Source organism: Phascolarctos cinereus, unplaced genomic scaffold (genome assembly GCF_003287225.1).
Source record: "Phascolarctos cinereus isolate Bilbo 61053 unplaced genomic scaffold, phaCin_HiC Scaffold_1;HRSCAF=81, whole genome shotgun sequence".
NCBI lineage: Eukaryota > Metazoa > Chordata > Mammalia > Diprotodontia > Phascolarctidae > Phascolarctos > Phascolarctos cinereus.
Window position 1 is genome coordinate 287340976 of NW_027555514.1, and position 27239 is coordinate 287368214.

General features: G+C 49.4%; 1 protein-coding gene across 4 annotated transcripts in view; it reads left to right on the forward strand.

Annotated features, from left to right (window-relative positions):
* Positions 1–11075: 11075 nt before the first annotated feature.
* PARVG (parvin gamma) overlaps positions 11076–27239 on the forward strand; it is a 34996-nt gene continuing 18832 nt past the window's right edge. For 3 of the 4 annotated variants that reach the window (XR_013483625.1, XM_020982831.2, XM_078147845.1), the window contains exons 1-5: positions 11083–11267; positions 14180–14271; positions 17974–18038; positions 24558–24660; positions 26134–26274. Coding sequence is in view for 3 of the 4 variants with exons in the window: in XM_020982831.2 (XP_020838490.1) it covers positions 14196–14271; positions 17974–18038; positions 24558–24660; positions 26134–26274 (385 nt within the window). In the remaining variant the exon portion in view is untranslated. Of the gene's footprint in view, positions 11268–14179; positions 14272–17973; positions 18039–24557; positions 24661–26133; positions 26275–27239 lie in introns of all 4 variants that reach the window. The other variant, XM_020982832.2, reaches the window with a different exon arrangement.

A 27239-nucleotide genomic window follows, 5' to 3' on the forward strand; every position in this document is an offset into this window, starting at 1 on the left:
TGAATGTTTGGCTGCCCATTTTATATGACGTGAACTACACGCCAAAGGGGTGTGTGACAGATGGGCTGCAGAGCTCACCAGCCTGAGAGCCGGGAGAGTAAGGAGGGTCTCCTTCCAGCTGTATCACCTTGGGCAAGTCATTTCCCCATCACTGGGCCTCAGTTTCCCTAACTGTCAAATGAAGGTGGGTGAAAGTAGACTCTGGGCCATCTAGTTCAGCTCACTCATTTTGCAAGCCAAATAACAGAGTCCGAGAGATCTAGGATGACAGGATAGAGGCCCCTTCCCCATTCTAGCCCCCTCATTTACAGATGGGGAGCCTGGGCAACATTTAGTGACTTTTTAGCATGACACTCATAATGAGAATCAGAGGTGGAATTTGAACCCAGATCCCACTCTGGCCTCCTTGAGTCTGACTTTCTGGGTGTCCTATTTGCAACTGCATCCATCTTTACTTTTTAAATGACTATTTTCCAAAGCCTCATTGTGGGAGGGGATGCCAGTTGTCCATTTCCTCTCCTATACCGCCCAGAGGCTGGATTCAGGCTTGACTCCGGGGTCCTGTTAATGGGAGGCGCAGGGGATGATGGTCAGAGTGGCCCAGCCCTTAAGCCTCTGCTGGCATTGTGTGCCTCCTCTGGCCTCCGCTCCAGCCAAGCTGCAGGGTTACCCATTGGCCATGACCTTGGAGGGCTTACCACTGCCCTCTGCTGTGGCATCTGGGTAAGTTCCTCACCCTTCTAAGGCCGTTTCCTTGTCTGTGATGTCAGTCAACCAACCAGTGGGCATTTATTAATCACCTGCTGTGTGCCAGGTGCCGTGCTAGGGCAGGGCACAGAGTTCAGGGAGACCATCTCTGCCCTTCTGCGGTTTATGATCTACTCTGCACTCCTGCATTCAATTTAACAGGCATTTATTAATCACCTGCTGTGTGCCTAGCACTGTGCTGAGTTTGGAGGATAGAAAGCGGAAAGAAAAGACAGTTTCTGCCCTCAAGTAGCTTAAGCATTCTACTGGGCACCCAACAAACATTTACAGAATTATGTCCCCAATCCCCAGGGTGGGGAGAGATACAGAGACAAACAGGGAATAGTTCCTGCCCTCCTGAGCCCCTTCTGACTCCCTCCTCTTTGCCCCCTCCCCAGGTTGTTCTAAAGCACGGGACAGGGTGCCCAGTGGATAGAACCCTGCGCTTGGAGGTAGAGAGCTGGGATTCTGAAGCCTCTTGCTCCCCGTGTGAGCTTGGCCAAGTCCTTGCCTCTTTCCTGGGCCTCGGTCGCCTCCCCTCTAAAATTAGGGGATTGGTGGCAGTGGGCCCCGAAGTACCTGCCCCTTCTGTCCCTTTGTGCCCCAGGGGGAGAAGGTCACCTTTCCCACCTCCATCTGTGTGCAGTGGTTCTTCCCATGAGCCACCCGTAGGAAATAGGACCCAGAGCTGGTGTTCTCAGATCCTTTTCCTTGCCCTTGTCTCATCATCTGGGCCAGAACAGCTGGTGAGGAAGGCAGTGTCCCAGCAGGGGTAAGAAGTCATTAAGCCTGGCACGATGGCTTCTCTTGCGGGACACTGGGACCTGGCGGAGGCCATAGTGATGGAATTGTCAGGTCAGAGCACCCTGTGCCTTCTGCAGGGCTCGTCCAGAGCCTCTGGAATCTGACTCTAGATCCCGGGTGCTCACACTGGTCTCCAGGGAGGACTTGGGAGATGGGGGCTCGAATCATCCCCTGGCGCTGGCATCTATCCTTCATTTGTACCCAGTGAGCGCGGGCAGCCGCCCCCAGCATCCAAGCAGAAATTGGACATGTAGAACGTCCGAGCTGGAAGGAAGCTGAGGGATCCTCTGGCCTGACCCTTTTACATGGGGTCAAAGAGGCCAGAGAGGGGATGGGATGCACTTGAAGCTGTAGTGACAGGGGCTATTGGGACTAAACCCAGGTCTCCTGATGTCCAGGCCCAGGGCTCTCTACATTTTACTGAGTGTAGAGACTGCTAAGGCCTGGTGAGAGGACCTGAGGAAAGGGGGTGTCAGAACTGGGAGGGGCCTTAGAACAGGGAAGGTCAGAGCTGGGAAGGACCTCAGAACAGGGGTTGTCAGAGCTGGGAGGGGCCTGAGAACAGGGGATGGCAGAGCTGGGAGGGGCCTGAGAACAGGGGATGTCAAAGCTGGGAAGGGCCTTAGAACAGGGGATGTCAGGACTGAGAGAGGCCTTAGAACAGGGGATGTCAGGACTGAGAGGGGCCTTAGAACAGGGAAGGTCGGAGTTGGGAAGGGCCTGAGAACAGGGGATGTCAGAGCTGGGAGGAGCCTCATAGTCTGGCGAGCTGCAAGTCCCAACATACCAGTCTAAGTGACCTTAGATTTGTGATCAAGAGCTTTGGACGCTCTCGCCTTAGAACAGGAAGAGTGACTAAATCCCCAGCAAAAAAACACATTCGTTTGCCTAAAAGACCCCGTGGTTTGTCTTTGCCTTTTAAAATCAAAGGCATGAAAACAATTGCAAGGCATATGTCTAGTCCTCAGTGGACAAGCATTTCCCCGGCTGAGCCAGCAGCTCTGATCCTGTCCTTGTCATTCTGAGGGAGGGGCATTATTGAAATCGAGGCCAGGCTGTGCTCAAAGCTGGTGGTCTCCCCCTCCTCCCCGGTAGTAGAGTTCAAGTTCTGATTAAATCTTTAGCGCACAGGCAGACACTGCTTGATGTGTTCTAAATGCTGCTCCCAAGGTAGCCTTCTTCATCTGGTTTTCGGAGATGTTTCCCACCCCGCCCCGTACCTTCTCATTCCCGTCAGTTTGATTAGCACTGCACCCCAAAGTTTCTTCCTTGGAATTGCTTGGAGGCTTCTCTGCTGTCACTCTTTCTTCTCTTCCAGGCCTGAGTGTTGCCTTAGTAACTAGATGTACAGTTTCTTCTGGGCTCCTTGGCACATCCTAGGATTCATGAGTTGAAAAGGACCCTAAACAAATTTCCTTCGATGGATGAGGAATCAGGACCAAGGTCTCCTAAGTAATATGTCATTGAGCCAGACTGAGAGTCCTGATTGTTGATCCCTAATCCAGGGCTCTTTCTGGAGGGTCCCTGTCCCCTTCATCCTCCATTTTTCATTTAAAGCCCTGTCGTTGAAGCTAGGAAGGCCAATACCTGGTGCTGGGTAGGTGTCAGTCCCTGGCCATGTGAGCCCATTATTCCTTAAACGTGGGACTAGAGCTGGAGCTGGGAAGGAGGTCAGAAGTCATCTTGTCCAGCCCCTGCCCTGTACAGAGGAGGAAGCAGGCAAACCAACAGATCTGGAGCCTCTTTCTTCACCAACATCTAACCTCTGGGTGACTGGATTTAGAGTCAAAAGAACTGGATTGGCTGTCTTGACATCTCAGCTAGCAGGATGACCTCATCAAAATCCTGTCACCTCTCTGGGCCTCCGGCTCTTTGTCTTTAACGTGAAAGGATTGAGCCAAAAAGAGGCAGTGTGACCTGGTGGGAATATCACTCCTCTGAGGGAGACGACCCTGGGTTCAAATTCCTTCACTCCATGTCCTCTTCTGTAAAATGGGCAGAGGAATGGCCTCTGAGACCCCATGTAGGTCAATGATCCTGTGATTTGAATTCTAATATCCTTTCCATCTCTTATTCTGTTCACCACCCATTACTTCACTTTTCTTCTTCAGTCCCAACCTTTAATTATAAAGAATGATGAAAACGTCACGTCTCTCATCCTCCAGTGTTCTGCCCTCAATTTTAATCTTCTTTTTCCAGTGTAAGGTTCTGGTTCAATGAAGCTATTAAATTTACAATTTATTATTCTAAAAGTAGCTCATAGTTATCCAGTAATTTAAGACTAATGGAGAGTTTCTTCCCAACAATGCTGTGATGTTATCCCCTTGACTTCAGGAACCTGTGATTTCCTTTGTGCCTCTCCTTCCTCCACTCGTCAGATGACAGTCCCATTGGGTTCACTATTTCATGAATAAACATGACCTGAAAAGTCTTCACTGGTGGCCAGCTCTGAGGATGAGCCATCCTGTGCTCAGGGATGCTGATCCTCAGACCAAAGACATACAGTCCATTGCCCAGCCCACATCTGAAGGTTCTGTAGCTTGGAGAGCGGCCTGCCCGAGCATTCGTTCATTGGCATAACTTTGGGAGCCTCTGTGGCACATTGAGTTATCAGATGGGTTCTCTGATGGAGAAAAGAAGGTAAATTATAAACGTGGCAGCTGGATATGTTCTAGTTGGTTGCTGTAGGTAGAGCAAGGACGAAGAGGAGCAAGTTACAGGAAAGCCCATGTGGGCTCAGTAGAAGGACTACCTTCAGAAAAGCCACAGCTGTCCAGCATTGGAAAGGCTTCAAGAGAGGCTGGGTGACTGTCCTACAAGAAAAACATTGAGCTTCGTCCTTCACCAGGCAGGGGGTGACCTCTGAGGTTCCTTCTAGTTCTGAGATTCTGGCATTCAGTCACAGCTGTAGCAGCTGAAATGAGGAACCCCAGTTAAAACTCTTTTAAAACTTTGAATATAATTGACCCTGCCCTTCCTCTCTCTGAACCTACCTTTGGTGACTATGAGGAAATCTGGAAACACCACTGTTAAGGTGGGATATAGGCTTTTCTGTGTCCTGCTTACTCTCAGAGAAAGGAGAGGCCTCTTCCATAGCTGTTGAATAAAACAGGGAGTTTTACCCCTGGCATCCCATCATCATATGGATGAGGAGGCTAGGGATGTTTGAGGTGGGGAGGGGATACTCTTCACCAAGTGTTCTGAGTGGACATTTCCCCTCATTGTTCTGAGTCAAGATCTTGAGTACCTCATAAGCATTTAATAAATGCTTTTCATTTATCTGTTCAGGAAAGAGGGAGGATATAAAGATCTTACTTAAAAAGCCTTCTCTTCCTCCCTTTCTCCTTTGCTTCCTTCCTCCTTTCCTTTCTTCTTTCCTTCCTCCCTCCCTCCTCCCTCCCTCCCTCCCTCCCTCCTTCCTTCCTTCCTTCCCCTTCCTTCCTTCCTTCCTTCCTTCCTTCTTCCTTCCTTCCTTCCTTCCTTCCTTCCTTCCTTCCTTCCTCCCTCCTTCTCCTCCCTCCTCCCTCCCTCCCTCCCTCCCTCCCTCCCTCCCTCCCTTCCTCCTTCCCTCCTTCCTTCCTTCTTTCCTTCCTCCCTCCCTCCCTCCCTCCCTCCCTCCCTCCTTCCCTCCTTCCCTCCTTCCTTCCTTCCTTCCTTCCTTCCTCCCCTCCTCCTCCCTCCCTCTCCTCCCTTCCCTCCTTCCTTCCTTCCTTCCTTCCTTCCTTCCTTCCTTCCTTCCTTCCTTCCTTCCTTCCTTCCTTCCTTCCTTCCTTCCTTCTTTCCACCTGGAGCAATAAAAGTGAGGTGACATTTAAACCAATTGCTTCTTGACCCCACACCTGACTCTCAGCCTTGCCACCTCACCTTTCAGTTCTTAATATGCATTTAATGCCTTCAGAAAAGCTGTCTTGGCCTAGGCAGAGGTTTGATTACTCCCCATCTTGGACTATGATTAAGCCCGAGGCAAAGCACAAAATGCTTCCCTCCCCCCAGTTTCCTTTAGCAAAATCGGACTCTTCCTCTGTGCCTGGGTGTGGGCATGCTGGGTTCCCTCAGACCAGCAAAGTTAGAGAATCTCCTTTTTTCTTCTGCTAAATGTGTGATCATCTGAAAAAGACTCATTCATTGCACCTCCATATGTCAGGCTGGATGAGTGGAGGCTGCCAATAGCTTCTGACTCCTGCTAACTGAGCAGTGTTGCAGTGAGCTCTGCACCCTGGACCTCGCCATGCCCTGATGTCCCGTAAGCTTGCCATGTGACAAAGACAAGTCCTTTGGGATTCTTCTCTGTTCCTTCTATAAAGAAACTTAGTGTTTGAGGTGGCAAAAGTATTTTTTTTTCTACTTTTAAAGGAAAAACTTAATTTACTCTGGATTTCTGAATACTGTTATTGTTCAGTCATGTCCTACTCTTCATGGCCCCATTTGGGGTTTTCTTGGCAGAGGCATTTAGGTGGTTTGCCATTTCCTTCATTTCCTTCCCACACTCATTTTACAGATGAGGAAACTGAGGCAAACAGGGTGAAGTGACTTGCCCAAGGTCACACTCTTGTAGGTGTCTGAGGCCAGATTTAAACTCAGAAAGATGAGTCTTCCTGATTCCAGTGCTGTCTCCACTGTGCCACCTAGGTGCCCCCTTTTCTAGATACTAAAAAATGGCAGACAAAACAGGATGTATTTGTCAGTCATTGGGCGGGGCTGGTACTGGCTGGACTGCCCAGTCAAGGAAAGGCTTTCCAAGCTCTGAGTCTCAAGGAAGTGCTTGGTGAAAATATTAATAGCATGGAGTGTTATGGTATATTATTTATTCTAATAAAGACCTGATAACCACCATGAAGTCATGGCCCACGGCAGATTGCTCCTTTCTGTCTTTTTCTTTCTTTCCTTCGGATGTGGAATGAATGAACTTGAACCTGCATGAGAAATAAGGATAAGACAGGCATGAGCTGAGGCCTCGGGCTGAAATGAAATTAGGAGGGAATGAGAAGAAATGTGGCAGAGCAGGAGCTGAATAAAGTTGGACAGTGCCCCCTTCCCACCCTTTATTCATAGGGGCCTGATGGCATCTCTTCCTTGCAGACTTTGTGGTGACCTCAGGGTGCTCATTGTGAAATGCCCTGCTTGTCCTGGGCAGGAAAGCGCACATTTAGACTGGGTGACTAGGAGTGTGCTCAGTTCTCACATGATCAACTCCCTCACAGGCATTGATCTTCATTCATCCCAAGCAGATGTTGTTTGCTATGTTTCTTAAGATCTGCTCACTCACATACATCACAAGCTCTCTCTTCTAAACAATCCAGGATTAGCACTGTTGGGGAGCAAAACAAATGCCCTGTTGCTGTAAGAGCAAAAACTGGGGGCTTATCTCCTTCCCTTCAAGTTCAGGAGGAAGCTTCTCATCCTTAACCCTGCCTCTTATCAAGCTCATCCTTTCCCTCTCTGATGCCCTTGTACAGTGTGTCCTTTATTGGTGAGTGTTTGTGAAGAGAGCTTTGTCCCTCCTATGCCTGTTTTCCAACATTTAAGGCCTGGAGAATAGATGTGTCGGGGAGGTTGAGCAAGGATCTGAAGCAACCGTCAGGTTAATGGGGATCAGACTTGTGCTGCCTGCCTCCAGGGACCACACCTGGCAATGAGGGGCAGAAGTGGCAGACTTGGTGGAAGGGAAAACTTCCTCTGGATTGGAGCTGTCCCAAAGTGGCAGTGGCCATCTCAGCCTCCCCCTCACTGGACATGTTAATGAAAGACTGAATGGTGGTCTCAATGGCTTCTTCGGACCAAACACTGTCCAGGGTCCCTTCCCACACAGATCCTGGGCTTCTGGATATAACCCCTATGAGGATGGGCACTATGCATTGTGCTCCTAAGCCCAATGAGTCCATATCAAACAAGCTTCATTTCCAAAACTGGTACCCACCTAGCGGTTAACCTTAGTTCATGCTGATTGACTATAGCCAAAAGGAATGTGTTCCAAACCTGTACCCTCCCTTCCCTAGGTTTAGAATGCTCTCCCCATCTTCACTCTCTACTCCTAGTCCAATATCATAAGCATATATTATGTGCCTACTGTGTACCAGGCACTTTACTAGATGCTTATGATACAAGGTCAAAAAAGAATAGTCTCTGTCCTCCCCTCCAGGAACTTATGTTCTAGCTTCTAAACAGAAGAGTAAGTACAAGGTCATCTGAGGAAGCTGAACCTAGTAAAGGCTTCTACAGGAGATGGTCCTTGACTTGGAGAGAGCTGCAGATTCTAAGAGAGGGCAGTGAGGAGGGAGGGTATCCCAGACATGAGGATGCTATCTAATGGCAGGGAGGCAAGGGCTGGAATCCCGAGTTCAAGGAACCAGTAGATTGTGAGAAACACGTCTCAGAGCAGAAGTCCATTAAAAATTTTTTTTGATCATTCTTTCTGTGTCATTGGTTTCCTTTGTTCACCTGTGTGTTTTATTGTATGCATTGAAGAGCATAATTCTGAGAAGGCATCCACAGGGTGCTGAATTCCTCCTACCCATGGGGGCCCCTCGAACCCTGTCTTGGGCCCTCTCCTCTCCTGCCTCTGCACTCTTCCTTTGTGTTTTATTGGCTCCTGTGGGTTCAGCTATTTTCTCTTCCTAGATGATTCCCAAATCCATATGTTTAATCCTGATCCTTCTCCAAATCTTCAGCCCTGAATTGCCAACTGTTTTTTGGACACCACCTTTCAGTGACTCAAACATTACATCCTTTCACACTGGCCTAATAGCTGTTCCCCAAACACAACATGGCAGCCCTACCTCCACGCATGTATACGAGCTGTCCCATACCGAGAAGGTGTTCTGTTCTCACCTTCACTTTGAATCCTTATTTCCCTTTGAGGCTCAGTCCTCTGATCCCCACCCCCCACCCTGTCCTCTGTTATTAGCATCTGTTCCTTCTAACAAGCATCTTGCATTTCTTTACCTTGATGGGGTGCCTGCTCTTGTAGAATGTAAGCTTCTCAAGGTCAGGGCCTGCTTCTCTTGTTTCCTGACATCTGCAGTACTTGGCACAGAGCCTTGAATACAGTAGTTGCTTAATAAGTGCTCTTTGGGTTGAGTCAGCAGAGAGAGGGAAGCGAGGAGAAACAAGAAGGTCTCAGAAGGACACAAACATGCATTTCTCTATTTTCGTGCTCTCCTTTTCTCACTTTTTCAAATAGCTTTTTAGTACATTTCCCTCCCAATCTGCATCCTTGAGTGTGAAAATCACAGCATTCCAGAAAGCTGCCTTGTTTATCCATTACCTCTGCAGTGGGTGCATGTGTCAGAAAGTGTTTCCCACATGGGTTCGCTCCCGTCTCCATCCCTATCTCTGCTTGGCCACTCAGGGCAGCATAACTCCATACATAGGCTCAGATTTCCCTCCTCTGCCTTTGGGGGAAACTTCCCAGCCTTCTGGAGGTGGCTGGGGGCAGAGGACCGGGAAGTGGCAGGAAGCATGGAACACGCACCTCCCTCCGTCCCGCACCCTGGGGTGGAGGCAGACTGGCTTCCTCCGTTCCAGCCCCCATCTCTCACCTCTGTGCCTTTGCCCGATTGTCCTGGAACATGCATCCTCACCTCCACCCTCTCTGCCTTCAAGATGTATCTCAAGCACCCCCTTCTACCTGGATCCTTCCTCCCCCCGCCGTTCCCCAAAACGATAACAATCTGGACCGATTTGTGTTTCTGTACGTTTCTGTATACGTGTGTGCTTGTTGTCCTCCCCATTAGAATGTAAGCTGGAGAGCAGGGATTGTTTCATGCTTTGTATTTTTAGCCTCGCTTTGGTGCCTGGCTCATAGATGGTGCTTAATAAATGCTTATCGATTAACTGATGGAAAGCCAAGAGGGCTGGCAGGCTCTGAATGTTCCGATCCCCAGCTCCTTCAGCTATCAACCCAGGGGCATTTGTTAAGAGCCTTCCGGGCACCAGGCACTGCACCAGGCACTGGGGGTACCAGGACGAGCGAGACAGCCCCTGCCCTCAGGGAGCTCACAGTCTCCTGACAGGAGATGATGTGGTAAAGCGCTTTGTCAGCAGCCATCTGAGTTGGCCCAAGGAAGAGGCTTCAGTGCAGGAGATTTGGCTGGGGGAGCAGGAGGTGACAATGCAGTATTAAGAGTCCTCACTGAGGCTCCAGCGGAGGGATCTGCCACCGCATCGATGGCCAGGTTCACCCTGGAATCTTGCCATGGGATTCCCAGGACAGCAAGGTCTGCACTCTTCCCAAAGGAGCCAGCTTTCCTAGAAGCCACTGGCAGATAACAGCTACCATTCCTTCCCCCTCCCAATACCCCAGCCGTAGGGTGGGGAAAAGGGACTTTCTTGCCTTTGTAATGAGAGACAACATGGTGGATAATGCACTGGGCTTGGAGAAAGGGAGATTGGTGTTCACATCTTACCTCAGATACTAAATGATAATAACCACCATTTACGTGATACTTTAATGTTGGCAAAGGTTTCACACATGGTGTCTCATTTGATACTCACAACAACCTTGGGAGGTAGGTGCTATTATAATACCCATTTTACAGATGAGGAAGGTGAGGCAGACAGGTTAAATGACTTGCCCAAGGTCACACAGCTGGTATGTGTCTGAGTGAGGATTTGAACTTGGGTCTTGCTAAGTCTAAGTCCAGGGTCCTAAACACTACATCACCTAGATGCCCCTACGTATTAGCTGTGTGACCCTGGACAAGCCCCTTATCCTCTCCGGGCCTCAGTTCCCTCCTCTGTAAAAAGAAAGGGATGGACTTGTGGGCGTCTGAGGTAATGTCCAGCTCTAGCCCTAGGATCCTAGGACGTCAAGACCTGTGTGCTAAGCCCAATCCAGTTCTTGTGGATGCAGCCAATTATCCCAAACTCTGGAGTCTTCTAGGTCAGACTGACCTCCAGCCCTGCTTCCCTCTCACTTCCCTGGGCAAGTCTTGTCCCCCTAGCCTGTGTTCCAGGAGGGCATGGCTCTGACCCCTGGGGGCCCGAGAGTGGGCAAGAAAGTCCGCAGTCACACCTGGCTCTCTGTCTCCTGGTCCGCTGCCTGGTGGTCCTCCGTGACGTCTCAGGCCACCCCCTGGCTCCTTGGGCCAGGCTGTTTCAATTGGGATGATACTGCCTGACACTTGTCTTAGTTTCTAGCTCTTCCCCTCAGCTCTCTGAGTGCCAGGACATAGAATATCAGAGCTGGGAGGGTCATTAGAACAGAGAATGTCAGAACTGGGAGGGGGTCTTAGGGAAGAGCTATTCCCACAACCTTACTTCATAGAAAAGGAAACTGGGGATCATGAAGGGGCAGTGGCTGTTCCAAGGTCTCACAGCCCTCCGGGTGGCAGGGCCACCGCCCAGAACCCTGCCGCCCCCCCCCTACCAGGGTGGTGCTCTGTGCCAGAGTCCAGGCTTCCTTTGTAGCCAGCACATGCTTACACCACCCTCCCCTCACCCCCACAGCCCCTTGTGCCTTGGGGGCAGATGTAGGCTGTCTGCAGGGCCTGTGAACTTGCTCTCGGACAGGGTTGTGGGAGGAAGTGAGCAGTTTGTAGGAGTCTCTGCCTCCGCAGACCTGGCTGGGACTTCCGCTGGGGCTGCTCCTGGTTGCTCTGAGCTCCGGGCTGGGGGGCTTCTTTTCGAGGGCCAGGAGGGCTTCCTACTGCCCCCCAGACCACCCTCAGTCTTTCTCTTTTGTCTCTGTTTCCTCCGGGGCCTGAGCTCCCAGAAAGGTAAGTTCCTCATTTTTCCAGCCCCTGCCTGGGCAATAGCAGCGGCTGGGAAGACTTTGGGACCTGGATTCTAATCCTCTCTCCGACACTTAAAATCTGTGTGACAGTAAGCCAGTCACTAAACTTCTCTGGGCCTCAGATGTCTCCTCCGTCCAACGGGGGTTGTTCAAGACAGAGCCATTAAACTCCTACATTGTGTGAGGCTCATGTGCCGGTGCTGGGGACACAGCGATGGATCGGACCCAGAACCTGCTCTTGAGGGCCTTAGAATTGAGGTGTGGGAGTGGGGGGACATGAACAAAAAGAACATGCGGCCAGTGAAGAATGGAGGGGCCAGCTAGGGGCGAGGAGGAAACAGTAGGTGGGGGAGGGGTGAGGCCCAACTTCTGGGAGGAAGCAGAGCTTCAGACTTGCCTTGAATGAAGGGCCGCAGCCGACGGAGGCAGGGAGGATGGTGCAGAGTTCATTTCCAGGGTGAGGGCCTGGATGAGGAAAGGCCCAGAGAGGGAGAGCCACCCAGTTTGGCTTCCCCTCCTGTTGCCTTAGGCAGGGTGCCTTCATGGTTAGAACACTACAGGTGGAGTCAGGGAGACCTGGGTTTGAATTCTAGCCCAGACACTTCTTTGTCAAGCTCTGGGAAAGTCGCTTTCCCACTGCCTGCCCTCTGGGCATCTGCTTCTGCTCTGGCTAAGTGAGGAGGTCAGTTGGAGTGGATGCAGCCTGCACAGTCCAGGAGGCTGCGGGGAGTCCATGGCTGTGTCGCCCCCACCAAAAGCCGCCGTCGCTATTTTCAAACTGCCTCCTCCCCCCTAGTCCTCTCCATTCCCAGCCGCGGGAGGTTCTGTTCTGTCCTCTCGCCATGCATTGACTCATCAGCCCCACGGGGAGCCTGCTGATCAGCAAATAACAGCTGGCTGCCTGGGGAAGGCTAAATTGGTACCATTGTCTCGGCACCCCCCCCGGAATAGGATGTGTCTGTGAGAGCTCAGGCAGCCTGGCCCAGGCCAATGAGAGCCATCGTCCCTGGATGCCCCAGTCTGGGCCTGGCTGACGGTCATTGGGAGCCCAAGTCAGCTGTGACAGTCAAGCAATTACTGTGCTTGAGGCTGCGTCCACAGGTCGATATCTGCTGCCTGCCCAGGCTTAGGGTTGCCTGGGAATGTAAAAATGAGGGGGAGAGAGGGGGCTATGGAGCAAGGGGGAGGGAGGGGGAGAGAGAGAGAGAGAGAGAGAGAGAGAGAGAGAGAGAGAGAGACAGACAGACAGACAGAAAGGAAAGAGGGGGGAGGGAGGGAAAGAGACAGACAAACAGACAGAGGTGAGTGAGAGACAGAAAGAAAAGAGGGGGAAGGGAGGGAGAGAGAGAGAGACAGACAGACAGAGAGACAGAGAGGTGAGTTAGAGACAGAAAGGAAAGGGGGGAGGGAGGGGGCTATGGAGCAAGGGGGGAGGGAGGGAGAGAGAGACAGACAGACAGACAAAGGTGAGTGAGACAGAAAGGAAAGAGGGGGGAAGGAGGGGGCTATGGAGCAAGAGGGAGAGGGAGAGAGAAAAGAAAAGGAGACAGAGAGAGAGAGAGACAGAAAGAGGGGGGAGAGAGAGGGTTATGGAGCAAAGGGAAGAGGGAGAAATGAAGAAAGAAGGAGGAGGAGAGAGAGGAGAAGAGAAAAAGAGAAGGGAAGGAAGGAGGGGAGAGAGACAGAGTGAAGAGAAAGGAAGAGAGAGGGATTGTACCCTCAAGATTAAATAAACTAATAAAAACAGGAAAGAAGGCTAGGCTGGGTTCTAAACCTGCTCTCCCTTCCTAAAGAGAAATCCTAGAATCCTAGAATGTCAGAATTTGAAGGGACCCTAGAGGCTGAGGAAGCTGAGGCCCAGAGAGGGCTCCTGACTTGGCCAGGGCTGCGCGGACAATTGTAGCAGTACTAGACCTGGGTCTGGCTCTCCTGGGCTCATAGCATAGGCCAGGATTCTCCTGGTGAAAGGTGAGCTGCCTCCGTCCTCACTCACACTATCCAGAGATTAAATGGAACCATATGACTGGCACTTCTTAGCTTGGGGGCCCTTGGTGACTGAGCCCTGGCTTTGGGGAGGGGTCTAGGGCAGGGGTCACAGACCCTAGTGTGAAGATAAGCCCCTCAAAGCCTGGACACCATGGGAGCTAGTGGTGTAAGGGTCTCAAATAGCAGAGCTCAGGGGGGAGGTTGGGTATTCTTGCCCAAGGAGGCTGGCCCCCACTGGACGTCCTTGCAGATCTCCGGGAGTCCATAGAGCGTGGGAGGCAGCAGAGCCTCCCAGGGATCTCAACACCCTGTTTGCTCCTTGCATTGGCATTTTGAACTTTGTTTCCAGCTCCAACAACATTTGCTGATTGATTAATTGCTAAGCATTTATGAATTGTCTCTTCTGGGCCCAGCTGTGCTGGGTGCAGAGTATCTAAAGAAACACAAAACCACCACCCTTCCCCTTTAGCAGCTCGTTCCATGGGATGGCGGTCATCCTACTGGCTGACATGATGATCTAGGCTTTGAGATTAGGAGGTAGCTCTCAGGCTGTGGGATGTCTTCTGGCTTCGGACTTGCTGCTCTGAGCCCGTCCCTAGATTTCCATCTAGATTTAAGCCCATTTCCCCCTCTGTAAACTGAGGCTGGTTGGCTCAGGCAGAGTTTGAACTGGATGCCCCCTGAAGTCCATCTCAGCTCAGAGATTCAGGGATTCTAAGACGCTTCATCTGTAAAGATGAAAACCAAACTGAGCCACCACCCATCGGTCTCTTAGTAGCTACGTCTGATGACCAGGCCACTTGATGCAGGACTCTGATCTCGTGAGACTTTTTCTCAGCTGCCACTGGCCTCCTTTGGGGGGTTAGGTCTACACCCACACTGAAGGCATTTTCCCTTGATGTTTCTTAGGGGCCTCAAGAAGACAATGGAGTCAGAGTGTATCTACAACCTTCTGCAGCTCCCTGCCAACATGGAGCCCCCAGTGGTGGAGCTGGCTCAAGGTAGAGGTTTCATGAGATGGCTGGGGCAGTGGTGTGATGGGATCAAGTCCTGGAGATGGGGTCACCCAACAGACATGGACTGGATCCCATCTGGGCAGGGCCTGTGATGGACCAAGGAGGACACGGGAGGGCTTAGTCCGGATCTGCCTAGCCTCAGTGGGCAGAGCTCGGACCAAGCGTTTGGAGAGGCCAAAAAAACAAATTCAGAAGGAACTTCTTAACAATTAGAGGGGGAGGAGCTCTTCCTTGAAGGTCTAAGGCTGCCCCTCGATCCCCTCAAGTCATGCTCTCAGTGATATCTGGCCTTTCTTTATCTAGTGCCCCTTTCCTACTTTGTATTGCTCATTCATTTCCCTGAGGATTCATTTTAGTGATTTTAAATACAAGTTGTTCATATCATGGAAATTCTTAATTAGTCCAGCAGTTAAGGAGAATAAGTTCAGAATGAATACCAGGTAGCTTGGGAGGGAGGGTACTAGAAGTTGGGGGAGGGGTCAGGAAAGCTGCTGGGCTACATCTTGCAGGAAGTGAGGTGGGTGGAGGTGAGAAGGGAGGACACTCCCGGTAGGCGACACCATCAGTGCAAAAACATGGGGGCTGGAGAGGAAAAACAGAGTGGGAGTCCGTTTGGCTGCTAGACCTTCGAGGGAAAGGGAAATCACATATAGTGAGTTTGGAGAGATAAGAGGAGGCCGGACTGGGAAAGGCCGGAAAAGCCGAGGAGCGACGTTCATATTTCTTCCTAGAGGTAATAGGGAGCCATTGGGATTTATAGGGTAAGGGAGAGCCATGGTAAGATCTACGCCTGGGGAAAATCACTTTGGTAGCTGTTTGGAGAATGATTTGGACAATGTAAGCTCCTTGAGGGTAGACACTTTTTTGGATCTTTCTTTGGATTCTCTGGTCTTGGTACGGTACCTGGCACCCAGGTGCTTAGTAAATGCTTAACATTGAGGGATAGTGGGCCTGCCCTCACTGGAGTGACCACAGAGGGAGAGAGGCAGAGACAGAGAGACAGAGACACACAGAGACACACAGAGACAGCTGTCCCAAAGAACACAGTGCTGATTTGGGAGGGAGTGTGTTCCCTGCTCCCCGAAAGTGTGAGCTTTGAGAAGAGCTGGGAGTCAGGAGATGTGGCTTCTAACCCCAGCTCTGCCTCCTCCTTTGCTGGCCTCAGTTCATCTGTGAAGGGCAGGAGAAGCCCCAGGAGACCTCCAAGGCTCCTTCAGCTGAAGATTTCGGTGATCACAGCTGGCCAAGCCCCGCTCCCCAAACCTCTGAAACTTGTTCACATTTCCCAGCTTTTCTCGAAGTTTTAATCAAGCCCAAATCTCTTGTCTGTAATTGAGTTTCCACAGGCAGCTGAAGAGGCAATGCAAGTGTGAGCTAATCCTTTAAATGCGCTTTAATCAGCACAAAATTAGAATTAAACAAAGTTTTCTTAAAGGGAAAGTCCCTCAAGTCTCATTGATTTTTGCCTTCATTACAAATTCTTATCAAACAGCAAGTTCCTGCTTCCTTTCCAGTCCACACTGTAATGGAATTCAGCAGGGCAATCAGGGAGGGTCTGAAATCCTTTGAATCACAAGGTATCAGAGTGAGCCAAAGAACAGAGAAGGAGAGATGGCAGAGCTGAGAGGGGCCTCAGAACAGGGGATGTCAGGGCTGGGAGGGGGGCCTCAGAACAGGGGATGTCAGAGCTGGGAAGGACCTTAGAACAGGGGATGTCAGAGCACAGGCACATCAGTCTAGCATGACATTTTCTTGATAAACCTATGCCTCTCCACAGTGACCCCCTGTTTCCTCACTTGGTAGAATGGGTAGAACACAGAAGGCAGAGCCCAGATACTTGGGTCTGAGCCCTAGAAATGACCCTGGGCCAGTCACCTAACCTTTTTAAACCTTAGTTCCTTAATCTATACTTGTAGGACCTGCCTCGTGGGGTGAAGAGTGCGCTTCATGATCTATAAAAGGCCACATATTCTGAGCCATTTTTACCTGATTTTGCATTCTTTGGAGGTCCCTGTAGTCCCTGCCCCAGCTTCCCCTCCCCCTCCCTCACAAACTCTCTGCTGAAGCATCACTTCCTCCCAAGGTTCTGTCTCTTCTTGAGCAATCTTTCATTTCCTTGTTGGTCAGAGTGAGGCTCAGTATGGTGGCCTCTTCATTGCTTCCTCCACCTTCCAAGAAACAAACTCATCAGTGAGATATGGCAGGAACTTATCAGCTGCCCTCCAGCCCATTAGAGGGAATAGGAGACAGGGCCTGGACCCGAGATTTCTCTCCTGTAGGGCACTCCCAGATGAGCAAGCTCCTTCCACTGGTGCAGACGACACTTTCTGTATGACTTGTAGTTCTAGAGAGGTGTTCAGAGTGGGCCTTGAATCCCAGCCTTCCTCACTGAGCCCAGCTGTCCATCCATTATGCTCTGCTGCCCTGCAGTAAATGATAGGTCCATAGATCTAGGAGTGGTCAGGCTAAACTGGCCTTCTCTCAGTTCCTCATGCATGGCACTCCCTCCTTCCTCTTGTGCCTGGAATGTCTTCCCTCCTCCCATGCCCCATCTCATCCTTCCCTTCCTTCAGGATGGTAGCCGTAGCCCCACCTTCTGCATCAGTGTAGAAAAGGACCCTTTCGGGCTGAATATTGACTTAGAAAACCACAAATTGACATTATCTGTGTCCTGTGGAATTTTTATTTGTTTTGTTGAACATTTCCCAATAACGTTTTAATCTGGTTGACCCACACTGGGGAGTTGTGGGCCTGTGGGCCCCAATTTTGACCCCTCTGTTCTACCTGAAGCCTTTCTCAGTTCCCTCCTTCCCAAACTACCTTGAGTCTATGTATGGATTTGTATCGATTCTGTATGTACTTATATCGCTACTTGTCAGCTCCCTTGTTAGAATGTAAGCTTTCTGAGGGCAGGGGTCACTTCATGTTTTGTGTTTGTATCTGTAGCACTTAGAACTGTGCCTGATATACAGCAGATGCCTCATAAATGCTTCCTGATCAATCCGGTCCAACCTCTCACTTTCCGCATAAGGAAAGAGACACAGAGGTGATTGGTCCAAGGTCACTAGGAAGCTGAGCTCAGGTCTTGTGACTCCACGGTCAGCCCTAGGCAAACGTGGCACTGTGGCCTTCCTGGGTGTCTAGAAAGGTGGAGCTCCTCATCGACACCATGTTCTGCCTGAATGTGGAGCTCCCAATTCAGCCTCCAGGTGCTTCACTGGGAAGAGCTGACTCAGGAGCAAAGGGGTGAGTTGGCTGGTTTCCTTATCTTGCCCTTCTGTGTCCAGGATGGGTTTGGAGTCAGGGATGGGGGACCTGCCTCTTGGAGGCTACATGTGGCCCTCTAGGTCCTCAAGCACGGCCCTTTGACTGAATCTGGTTAGCTGCACCTGAAGACCTAGAGGGACACATGTGGCCCCCAGGCCACAGGCTCCCCACCCCTGGTTTAGACAGGAGCGCCTTTCAGGGTCATACACACTATCGTTATGACCAAAGCTCCACTTTTTAAGCTGTTTTCCATTATGTATAGTATAACCCCTTCAGTTTACAAGTGAAAGCCAGACACGGCTGCATTCCTGAGGAGGTAAGGGACTTACCCAAGGTCCCACAGTGAGTTAGTGGCAGAAATGGCCCCAGAACTGAGTTCTGCCAACATCCGTCACGTCTAATGCATATTTTTATTTACAGGAGAAAAGAAGAAATATTTGCAGCCTGACTCTCGAAACAACCCGGAATTCAAAGAGCTACAAAAGGTACAGTTTATTTCCTTTAATTTCCTTTTCCCTCACCAGGGCTGGGTTTATCGCTGTAGTAATCAGGGAAGGTTTCCATGGAGGAGGTAAATCTTGACTTGGGCCTAGAAGGATGGATTGCCTCTTATTCCATCCTCAAACATCTCTCACCAGCCTGCCATGGAACCTCAAATTCTCATCATGTAACGTCTCTGACAGGCAGTCATCCACACTCTTCTTGAACACTTCTAGTGATGGAGAACTCACTGCCTCATATGAATCTGAGATTCTGTTGTGTTTTTTTTTAATTTAAGCATTTAAAACTACAAGTTGATAAGATGATGGTAGGATCATCCTCAAGGTCTCAGATGCAGAAAAAGTGAAAGCGTTTGAAGCAAAGTCCAAAGTTCTCTTGCCTCTTTTTCTGTGTGATGCATGAAAAGTCTCACACTGAAGCACCAGTCTAAACGGAGTTCATCCCTCCCCTTCTTGGACTCCTTGATCTTATGGCGCTGAAGATTTAGAATCAGGAGGCCTGGCCCTGACACTTCTTAGCTGTGTGACTTCCTGTGGGTGGGTCTCAGTTTCCTCATCTGTAGAATGGGTCTATGTGCACTGCTGATTTCTAAAGGTCTGCCTAATGAGAAGGTGTCAGTCTTAAAAGCCCATGGAAGTCCTAATCTTCTGGAGAGTTGTGAGCTGTGGAGGTTCTTGAGTCCTGTTTCTCTGGCCTGTATTTTCTCTACAGGATAAGCGGAAAGGAGATAATTGTGTATTTTAGGCTTAAGAGCTATCTCTACCTCTCCTTCATAAAGAGAGTAAATAGTTTCAATGTTGACCAAACACTTAATTAAATGGAATTCACAGGAGATGGGCTGAACCCTCCTGGAAAACCCCCTAAATTGGGAAGCAACACAGGCATTGTAGAGCAATGGAATGAAGGATGCATAGGCCAAGGATCTGGGTTCAAGTCACACCCCTGCCACCATCTAGACTGGTGACCCTGACCAGGTCACTTAAGTTCACTGGGGCTCAGCTTCCTCACCTGTCAAGTGAAGGGGCTGAACAAATTGACCTTTGAGGTCTCTCCTGGTCCCACACTGTGATGACACATGGTGGAGTTTCTTCATCTTTTTCTACTGATCTTCCACTCCCAACTGTTCCTTCAGTGAGGTCTCCAAATCCTGGTACATCCCAGACTTATAGAACTGGGAGGGCTGGGGGGGGCCAAAGAATAGGGAAGATCAGAGCTGAAGAGGCCTTAGAACAGGGGGTAGCAAAGCTGGGAGGGGCCAGAGCTGGAAGGGCCTTAGAACAGGCAATGGCAAAGCTGGGAAGGGTCTTCGAACAGGGGATGTCAGAGCTGGGAGGGGCCTTAAATATCTTATAATAGAACCCTCTCAGTATTACACAGGAAGAAAGTGAGGTCTGGAGAGAGGAAAGGACTTATCCTGAGGCCACATACCGGCAATATTTGACTGAGACAGCATCTGACCTCCAGTCTTTTGGCTGAATAGTTAAGGTTCTTGCCAAGAGATTGTGCTCTCTGGCCTCCCCAGTACCAGCAACAACAATAATCAATCTGACGACGCTTTTAGGTTTGCTAAATGCTTTCTCTCCATCATCTCCTCTGATGCTTGCAACAGGACCGTGCAGTAGATGCTACAGATGTTATTTCCATTTTGCAGATGAAGAAACTGAGATAAGGCAGGGCAAGTGACTTGCCCAGAGGCAGGCAGTCACTGCTAGTCAGAAGCTAGAGTCAAGTCCAGACCTCTCACGTTCCATTCCAATGCTTTCTATAGTATTTGGAGTCTTGCAAAGCGTTCTACAAATGTTAAATCATTTGATCCTCACGACAGTCCTGGGAGGTGGGTGCTGTTATTATTCCCATTTTACCAATCGTAAAACTGAGGCTGTGAGAGGTTAAGTGACTTCCCCAGGATCACTCACCTGGTAAATATCTGAGGCAGGAACTCAAGTCTTCCTGATTCCAAAGTCTTTTACCCTATCTACTGGTCTACCAAACACTCCTATTGAAGCCTGGGCTTTCCAATCTCTATCTCTCTTTGTAACAATTTGGGGCCCATTGGAATTAGCTCAATGTCACCCATAAACAGGAATATCTGGAGACCCCAACACTGACAAAGAATCCCTCTGTGACTTGGTCTCTGCCCTGGCCCTTCTCCGTGGCAGTGGAGAATGTCTTTGGCGAACACTGGTCTCCCTGTCTCACCTCTTGATGCCCCTTCATAAACCAGGAGCTCATAGAGCGTGGTTCTCTTTTTGCTGCTGCAGAGTCTCAGAAAGGAGATCTATAATCGCTCAAAAGACTGTGCTAATTCTCCATCCACACGGAAAAAACCAAGTGGATGAAGAAGTCTTCTTGTCTAGACTGAGAAGGACACCTCAGAGACCTGGTCCATCAGTAGTATCTTTATCTTAGATGATGCCCATCGACAATGGGCTGGTCCCAGAATTGAGGAGGGCGAGTTGGATTACCTTTGGGAAATGGTCAACTTCTTTCAATGACCTCATGCTTGTGCTGAAAATAGAGGCTGATCTCTTTGATACCAATCTCTTCTGGCATTGGCGAATGCCTGTTAAGACGTGACAGTTTTTGAAGAATTGAGATGGAATATAACCCATGAGGTGATGGAGAGTCATATGGCAGGTGTGAGCAGGAGGTGACGTGTTACCAGAAATTATAGAGTGGTGATTTTCCAAAGGCATGAGTCCTACTGTGTCACCTCCTTAGTCAGTAAGCTCCAGTGGCTCCTTATCACCCCCAGGATAGAATCCAAAATCTCATTTGGCATTCAAAGCTCTCCATAACCCAGCCCCCTCCTCCCTTTCCAGTCTTCTGACACCTTACCCCCGACACATATGCTTCCATCCAGTGACACCAATCTCCTGGCTGTTCCAAGTACAAGACCCTCTATTTCTGAGCTCGGGGCATTTCCTCTGACTGTCCCACATGCCCGGAATGCTCTCCCTTCTCATCTCTGCTTCCTGACTTTCCCAGTTTCCTTCAAGTCTCAACTAAAATCCTACCTTCTCAGGAAGCTTTTCCTTATTGTGGTTGTTCAGTTATTTCTAACTCTCTGTGACCCTATTTGGGATTTTCTTGGCAAAAATACTCCAGTGCTTTGCTATTTCCTTCTCCAGCTCATTTTACAGGTGAGGAAACTGAGGCAAACAGGGTTAAGTGACTTGTCCAGGGTCACACAACTAGGAAGTGTCTGGGTCCAGATTTGAACTCAGGTCTTCCTGACTCTAGGCCCAGTGCCCTGTCCATTTTACCACTGACCTTCCCTCTAACTTTTCCTAACCCCTCTCAGTTCTAGTGCCTTCTCCCTGTTAATTATTTCTTATTTAGTCTGGCACAGCACGTCTCAGCATAACACGTTCACATTAGAGAAGGTACCGTCCTGTATGAGCAAAGCAGAATTGAAACAGCTCGAAGGAAATGCAGGATGCGCAGAGTTAGAGAAACCACTCCAGGTGTTCCCATGGACTACTTGTGGTCCTGTGGGAGAGCATTCCGAGCTCGTATTGGTCTGACCAGTCACAGCTGGATGCACTGTGACTTAGCTCTAGTGCAGTGATGTCACCTTGGTCCCCTTTGATGGCGGCCAACCAGCCAACCTGCAGGTAGTCTGTCTGGACACATTTGTTTGCATGTTGTCTACCCCATGAAACTTCGAGCCTCTTGAGGGCAGGAGCTGTCTTTTGCCTCTTTTTGTGTCCCCAGTGCTTAACATGATGCCTGACACACAGGAGGCATTTAATAAATGTTGGTGGTGGTGAATTTATGGCAGGACATGGACAAGAGTCATGGAGGATGGTCAGGCACAGATGGGCGGCGATGTGCCTCTTTGGAGGAAACATTAAATCAATGAGATGGCCGATCCGTTGGTATATTGCAGTATCCTCTCTCATTGATTTTTTTCTCTACCAAGGAATGTTTGAAAAGCTTCTCAGGAAATTTGGAGGGGGAGTGGGTTAGGGGAAAGGGTGGACAAGAGAATCACGTGGAGACCAGCATTGTAGCTGCACAGCCTGGTAAATCTTATAATGCTTTGTGGTTACTTAATTATGGATGTGCTGTTTTTCCCAAGAGAATGTAAGCTACTTGAGGGCAGGGATGATTTCTTTCTTGTCCTTGTATCCCCTGTGCCTGGCACATAATAGGTATTTAATAAAAGTTTGCTGAATTGAATGAAGCTGAATTGACTTCCTCCATGGGGAAAAAGGACTAACTTTGTTCTTTCTCTGGCTAGGCTAGGCAGGGTTTCTATTTCACAGAATCATAGCTTCTCAGAGCTGGAAGGGCTCACAAAGACAATTCTCATCCATCTCCCAGATAAAGCACAACTCCCCTCTTTAGCATCTTTGACCTGTCACCTAGCCGGTCACTTCTAGGATGGGGAGCTCACTCCCTATCCAAGGCAACGTGTTTCAGTCTCAGACAGCTCTAACTGTGATGAATTCTTACCCCACCCCCTCTTATTTTGAGCTGAAGGCTGCCTCCCTGTAGCTTTTCCCCGTCTGTAGCATTGCCTCCCCTTGGAAAGACGAAGATGATTAGAAGGGAGAGAAGCATTCTGGGCAGCTGGGGATGAGTCATGGCAGAACTAATGAATTCTTCCCCGCGGTCAGATTTGCTGAAGTAGCAAGATGCAGGCGTGAGTTTCAAATTCAGATCATCTTATTCCTTGGAACGGTTTCTCTTTTCCTTTTCTTTACACTGGAGTCCGAGAAGCTTCCCCTCCTCTCAGCCTCTAGAGGGACAAGGCAATTTGACCAAAGCTGGATGCATGGAATGCCCCCCCCACCCCATCTCTGCCTATTAGCCTCTGTCTCTTCTCTCCAAGCCCAGCTCCCCTTCTGGGTCCTCTAGGAAGTCCCCATCCCCCAGCTGAAAGTGACCTTTTCTTACTTATATTACTCTCAGTGTTGACCCATGGTCCAGAATCAGTCCTGAGCTTATATCGATCCGTTCACTCTTGGAGTTAGTCCCCCCCCAAATCACTTTCCTTTTCTCATTTCATCCCATCCACTGATACTTCTGGGAAACCTCAGAATGCAGCTTACATGTAGGTCTTTACACAGGTGGGCAAAGGAGTCTCCAGATCCTGTAGGGATACTCAAGGTAGCCTTCTCTAATGCAGGGTTGGGAGGGAGAGAGGGACACAACTCAGAACTCGAAATGTAACAGAAAGTGAATAAAGAAAATCAATATAAGATAATTTGTAAAAATCCAACAAGAAATAACAAGAAAAAAACAAATGCTTCCAAGTTGTCATGGGAAAAAATACTCCAGGTAACCCGAATGTATCAGGTACAAGACAACTTTTATTTTGTCACCGTGGAAAATACAGAAAACACCTTAAGGACTCACAACAGCCTATAAACAAGAAATGCAATTCTCTTTCCAGTGGTTAGCACAGTGTGTGACACATAGTAGGTACTTCATAAATGCTTACAGATTGACTGCCTGACTTTCCAATGAATTCTACCTTTCCTTAGAACACCACGTAGTCCCTCAGATTCATAGCTTTGCTGGGGTTTGAGCTCCCCTTACAAGGAAAGTGAAACTGGGGTCACCGCACAAGCCACTCCCTTTCACATCAGACCTGCCATTTTGGAATCTCCTCTGGTAGTGCAAGATAAAGTCCAGGCGTTGTGTTCCTCCATCTGTTGTTGGGGATACTGTTTCACGTTGCTCAATGGTAGTGCAGTGTTATTCAAAGAATGCTTCATCTGGACTCCAATGAACTGAGTTGAAATCCCAGCTCTGACACTTACTGGTTGGGTGACCCTGGGAAGTTTGTTGGATCTAAAAAGATGATAACGATGTTTGCCTTCCCAACCTCCCATGACTGTCAGCTAATCAGTCAGTAAGTAGTTATTAAGTGCTTACTGTGTGCCAAGCACATTCTAAGTACTGTGGATGCAAAGAAACAGAAAATCAATGGTCTCTTCCCACAAGGGGCTCACATTCTAGCGAGGAAAGGACAGGTAACAAACAGAGGAGATGGAAAGCTGTCTCTGAGGGAAGGCACTAGCAATGGAGTGGGAAAGTGCTGTAGAAATGAGAGTTCTCATTATTATTATTAATTTTAGTCCTCATTTTTATTACCTTGTGTCACATTTATTTGTATAAATGACTTTCTTTCATGTGACATTATTCATGAATGCTGAGCTCCTGCCTTTTTCTAAAATTCCTATTCTACTCCGTGCCTTCAGATTTTGCTTGAGGCTTCACTGAAGTCCCAGTGGTCCAGCTATAGGGAAGATGACCAGGCCCAGGAGTCCCTAAGCTGTATCCAGAATCTGCCCCATCAGTGTGGCCCTCCATCCACCAGGAGAGGACATCAGCGAGAGGCTTGGGGCAGGAAGGGGAAGGGCTCCGCTTGGAGCGTGCTCGGATGTCCCCTTGGGTCTGGGTCAGCCTCCCAGCCTGGGGAGGAGGCATAATCTCTCAGGGTCCTTCCAGCACTAAAACTCAGTGAATCTGTCTTGTTTGTGTGGCAGGCCTTGATGGAGTGGATCAACAGCAGCCTTTTTCGGGAACACATAGTGGTCCAAAACCTGGAGGAAGACCTGTTTGATGGGCTTGTCCTGCATCATCTCCTGCGTAAGATGCCAGGGAGAGAAAGCATCAGTTCATGGCTTGGTAGAGCGGGAAGGAACACCAGAGATGATTGGGTCCCGCCTCCCCTCTGCAGATGAGGAAACAGAGGCTCAGAAACGGGGTGGTCGGTAGGGAGTCAGCCTGGTACAGTGGGATGAATGAAAAATTTGAACTCAAGCCTGGGATTCAAACCATGGATCTGTCCCTTCCAGTCGTGTGACCATGGGCAAGTCCCATGCCTCCTGTGGGCTCAAAGGAATCCTAGAACCAGAAAGGATCTCTGAGGTCACGTGGCCCACCTTCATCTCTCCCCCCCTTCCCATACTTTATAAATGGGGAAAATGAGGCTCAAGGAAATGACATGCCCAAGGTCACATAAGCAGTAAGCATTGGAAGTTAAATTTTAACCCAGGTTATCTGACTCTATAGCCAATGTTCTTTCTACTATCTAGCACTGCCTCATGCTTCAGTTTCTTCTTCTTTAAAATGAGGGAACTTGATCTCTAAGTCCCCTCTAAGATCTGAGTCTCTGATGCTGTGACTCACCCAAGATCACACAGTAAGTTAGTGGCAGAGTCGGGTTTGGAACCCAGGTATGTGGAGTTCTGGGCCTGGATTCTGGCTCTTGCATGCAATGGTCTTTTTCTGATGTGCCTATGATTGTATGAGGCTTTCCCAGGAAGGAATCACTGTTGAGATGGGGACAGCTGTGCTGAAGAGAATGGGCACCAGGCTGGGCTGGGGTGGCACTGTCTGTGTAGGTTTCTAGACAGTAATGGGACAGTGGAAGGAACAGCAGAGTCACAAGAAGCCAGAGCTGGAGGGATAGACTGAAGCTACCAAGGCCAACCTTTGAGGAAAGGCTTCTATAACTTATTCAACAAGTATTTATCTGACTTCTCCTGGAATACCTCCAGGAAGGGGGAACTCACTACCTTGCTACACTCATATCCGTTATGAACAAATAAAGCATCAGAGCTTTTTACATATTCTAGGTAAGGCACTCAGCTCAGATTGTTCTGTGTTCTGAGGCCTACCCCAACTCCGACATTCCCTGTTCTAAGGTCCCTCCAGTTCTGATCTTCCCTGTTCCAAGGCCCCTCCCAGCTCTGACCTTCCCTGTTCTAAGCTCCTTCCCAGTTCTGACCTTCCCTATTCTAAGGTCCTTCCCAGCTCTGACTTTTCATGTTCTAAGGCCCCTCTCAGCTCTGACATTCCAGGTTCTCAGCTCCCTCCCTGCTCTGACCTTCCCTGTTCTGAGCTCCTTCCCCATTCTGACCTTTCCTGTTCTAAGGACCCTCCCAGCTCTGACATTCCAGGTTCTCAACTCCCTCCCAGCACCAACTTTCTTTGAAGCTGTTTCTGAGACTGAAAGAGAAATCAAGCACTTAGAATCCCCACACCTGTGGTCTTCGCTGCCCCATTTGCTGTGTCCTGGCTCATTTCTTGTTTCCCCTCTTTCTCTGCCACCTGCAGAGAAGCTCACGTCTGTCACGTTGGACGTTGAAGAGATCGCTTTGACCGCCAGCAACCAGAAGAGGAAGCTGGCTGTTGTATTGGAGGCACTGCATCAGCATTTGCAGCTTGAGGAGAGCGCGGCCAAATGGAATGTGGAGAGTAGGTATCACTCAGCTCTGTGTGAAACGTTGCTCAGCAACAACACAGTGTGATGGAGCCTCTAGTCAGAACTCGCTTATCTGAAGCCAAGTCCTCTGTCTAGAACGCACTTGGAACTGGGAGGAAGCAGGACAGGTCCCTGAGCTATTGAAGTAACAATGCCTATAATACTGTGACTACCCAAAGTTCTTTTCTTTTCTTTTTTTTTTGTTTAAAGCTAGATTTGGGATTTCATTGGTGGTGAGAATTCCTGATGAGGAAACTCCTTGCCTGTAACTCATAGACTTAGAGTTGCCTGAGATGATAAAAGATCAAGTGATTTGTCTAGGGTTCCATTAGAGTAGATTCCACAAAGTTCTTATTTCTTAAACATTTTCACAAAGTGCCTTCCTTACAACCATCTCAAAGAGACAGAGAGGGCAGGCATGGACTTTTATCCTCCTTGTATTAGGTGCATTGTACCCCAATCCCCCACCCTCTGTCAATGGGACTGGCCCTTATTTAGTAAAATTGATTCAACAATACATTTCATGCCTCAGGTGTGGTTTGCACTGTTCCAGGCACGACAAATTCTAGTGATGGCTCTGCCTCTAGAGGGGAGTCACATAAATCAAGATTCCAGCTCTGACGCTGACTCACTGTGTGACCCCTTTTCCCTCTCTCAGCCCTTGGTCTCTTCCTCTGTAAAAAGGACCCTCTTGTTTTTAGCCTAGGGGATGGCTAAGGTCCTTTCCAGCTCCAAATCTCACGACCTTCCTATTTGACACCAACTTTGGGGTCCCACCTCCTCTGACTGCTTTGAGCTGGGAGGGACCTGGGAGGTCAGCTAGCACAATACATCTGCCACTGAAGAATCCCCTCCCCATCATCCCTGACCAGGGATCCTCTAGACTTCTCTCGAAGAACTCAGGTAAGCAGGAAGAAGAAGAGGAGCATGGGGAGAGCTCTAAGTGTTAGCAAGTTAG